The following is a 1,346-nucleotide window of genomic DNA, read 5'->3' as shown; positions in this document are numbered from 1 at the left end:
ATCATGTTCCCCAAAGGATCGTTATCCTCCTGACCCTCTTGGTGCCAGTAGTCTCCCTGGCTCGGTCCTATTACAGTCAACCGGACTCCCTAGACCACGACAGAGCATGCACCTCACCTCCTCCTTGCTGGAACCCTGCCGAGCTGTATCGATCAGAGCTTCCCTGATTCCTCATACCAGACATCTCACTTCCAAAGCCCGTCATGGTATTCCGGCCAGGCTGTCGCTGCGTATTGAACCCGTTGCTATACCCATTGGACGAGTCAAAACCTGACCCTGGTGGAGGAGACGCGCTTCGTTGACTACCACTAGTCGACGAAGCAGGAGGAGGATCTAACACATATCACTTCATGTACGACCATGCGACTCTAACACCATTACATGCCGGCATCTTCCCGTCAGCTACCGAGGGCCTCTCAGGCGGCGCGGTACCGTCAGCCAAAGCTTGAATGTAGTTCCTATAGTACTCCGCCGCCTTAGTATTATACTTTTCCGAGATCGACATCTTGTCGATTCCCTAACACACATGATGAGTCGGGTCATGGTTTCACTTATGTTACCATCTCTCGACAGAATTTGTTAAACTTGCTGTTGCCACCGAGCTCCATTTTCTTCAACTGTTTGGGGTTCCAGCTATCCATCGTGGTCGAGCGCACAAAACTAAGGTGTACCCCCAGAGATCGGTGCTTCCCTGAATACCACAAATCGCTCACATCTTCTCGTACCGTCATAACATTGTATCGCTTCGGTATTACCAGAACAGACTAGACAGAAGTAGATCCCATAAGGGACGCTTGCCCACTGTGGGTTGGCAGCACCGCAGTCACAACAGACAGCATTCTCGGGGTCCTCTTTTCGACGTGCCACGAAAAAACTCTTCGTTGCCGGGTCCATATTGGAGACAGTAAAATCGGACACTATGAATGGAGTTACAAGTAACTCCATAACGAGTGTGATCGCCCTTCGCACACTACGACGTAGTTCTTGTAATCGTTCCTAGTCCTATAGTTCCTATAACTGAAAACGTAGCTCTGAAAGGTGCCGGCCGCACTTGAAAGTTGTTCTCCTTGGCAATGATGTAACAGATAGTGTATGATAACTCGAGAGCTCTACTGACTAAACAATCTAGCGACACTTACGAACGTCAAGACACGCAATGTGGAGAATCATCATCCGAGGGAACGATTATGCTTGGGGGAACTTCGTTACAATCGGAATAGATCGCGCACATATATAATCGTTAGGTTGCGGTCTTCGACGATGCTCGTTGGGAATAGACGATGAGAGTGTTCTCTACATCCTGCTTCTCATAATGGGCCGTCACCTCCATCACTATTATCATCGGG

The 1,346-nt window shown here is 49.3% G+C and overlaps 2 protein-coding genes across 2 annotated transcripts; both read right to left on the bottom strand.

The window, feature by feature from the left end:
• Nucleotides 1-117: 117 nt before the first annotated feature.
• Nucleotides 118-333, bottom strand: Pmar_PMAR010440 (hypothetical protein; the record flags this gene model as incomplete). The annotated part of the gene is made up of 1 exon (XM_002768518.1): nt 118-333. A coding segment is annotated over one exon (216 nt), but the record flags the coding sequence as incomplete, so codon positions are not given.
• Nucleotides 334-343: 10 nt separating this feature from the next.
• Pmar_PMAR010439 (ADP-ribosylation factor GTPase-activating protein, putative) lies at nt 344-894 on the bottom strand (the record flags this gene model as incomplete). The annotated part of the gene is made up of 3 exons (XM_002768517.1): nt 344-517; nt 561-691; nt 756-894. The coding sequence occupies 3 exons, from the start codon at nt 892-894 to the stop codon at nt 344-346; spliced, it is 444 nt and encodes a 147-aa protein (XP_002768563.1).
• Between the last annotated feature and the right edge of the window lie 452 nt (nt 895-1,346).

This window comes from Perkinsus marinus, assembly GCF_000006405.1.
Source record: "Perkinsus marinus ATCC 50983 genomic scaffold scf_1104296967966, whole genome shotgun sequence".
In the NCBI taxonomy this organism is placed as follows: domain Eukaryota; phylum Perkinsozoa; order Perkinsida; family Perkinsidae; genus Perkinsus; species Perkinsus marinus.
The sequence above is the reverse complement of the archived record's forward strand: the minus strand, read 5'-3'. Positions and strand labels throughout refer to the sequence as shown.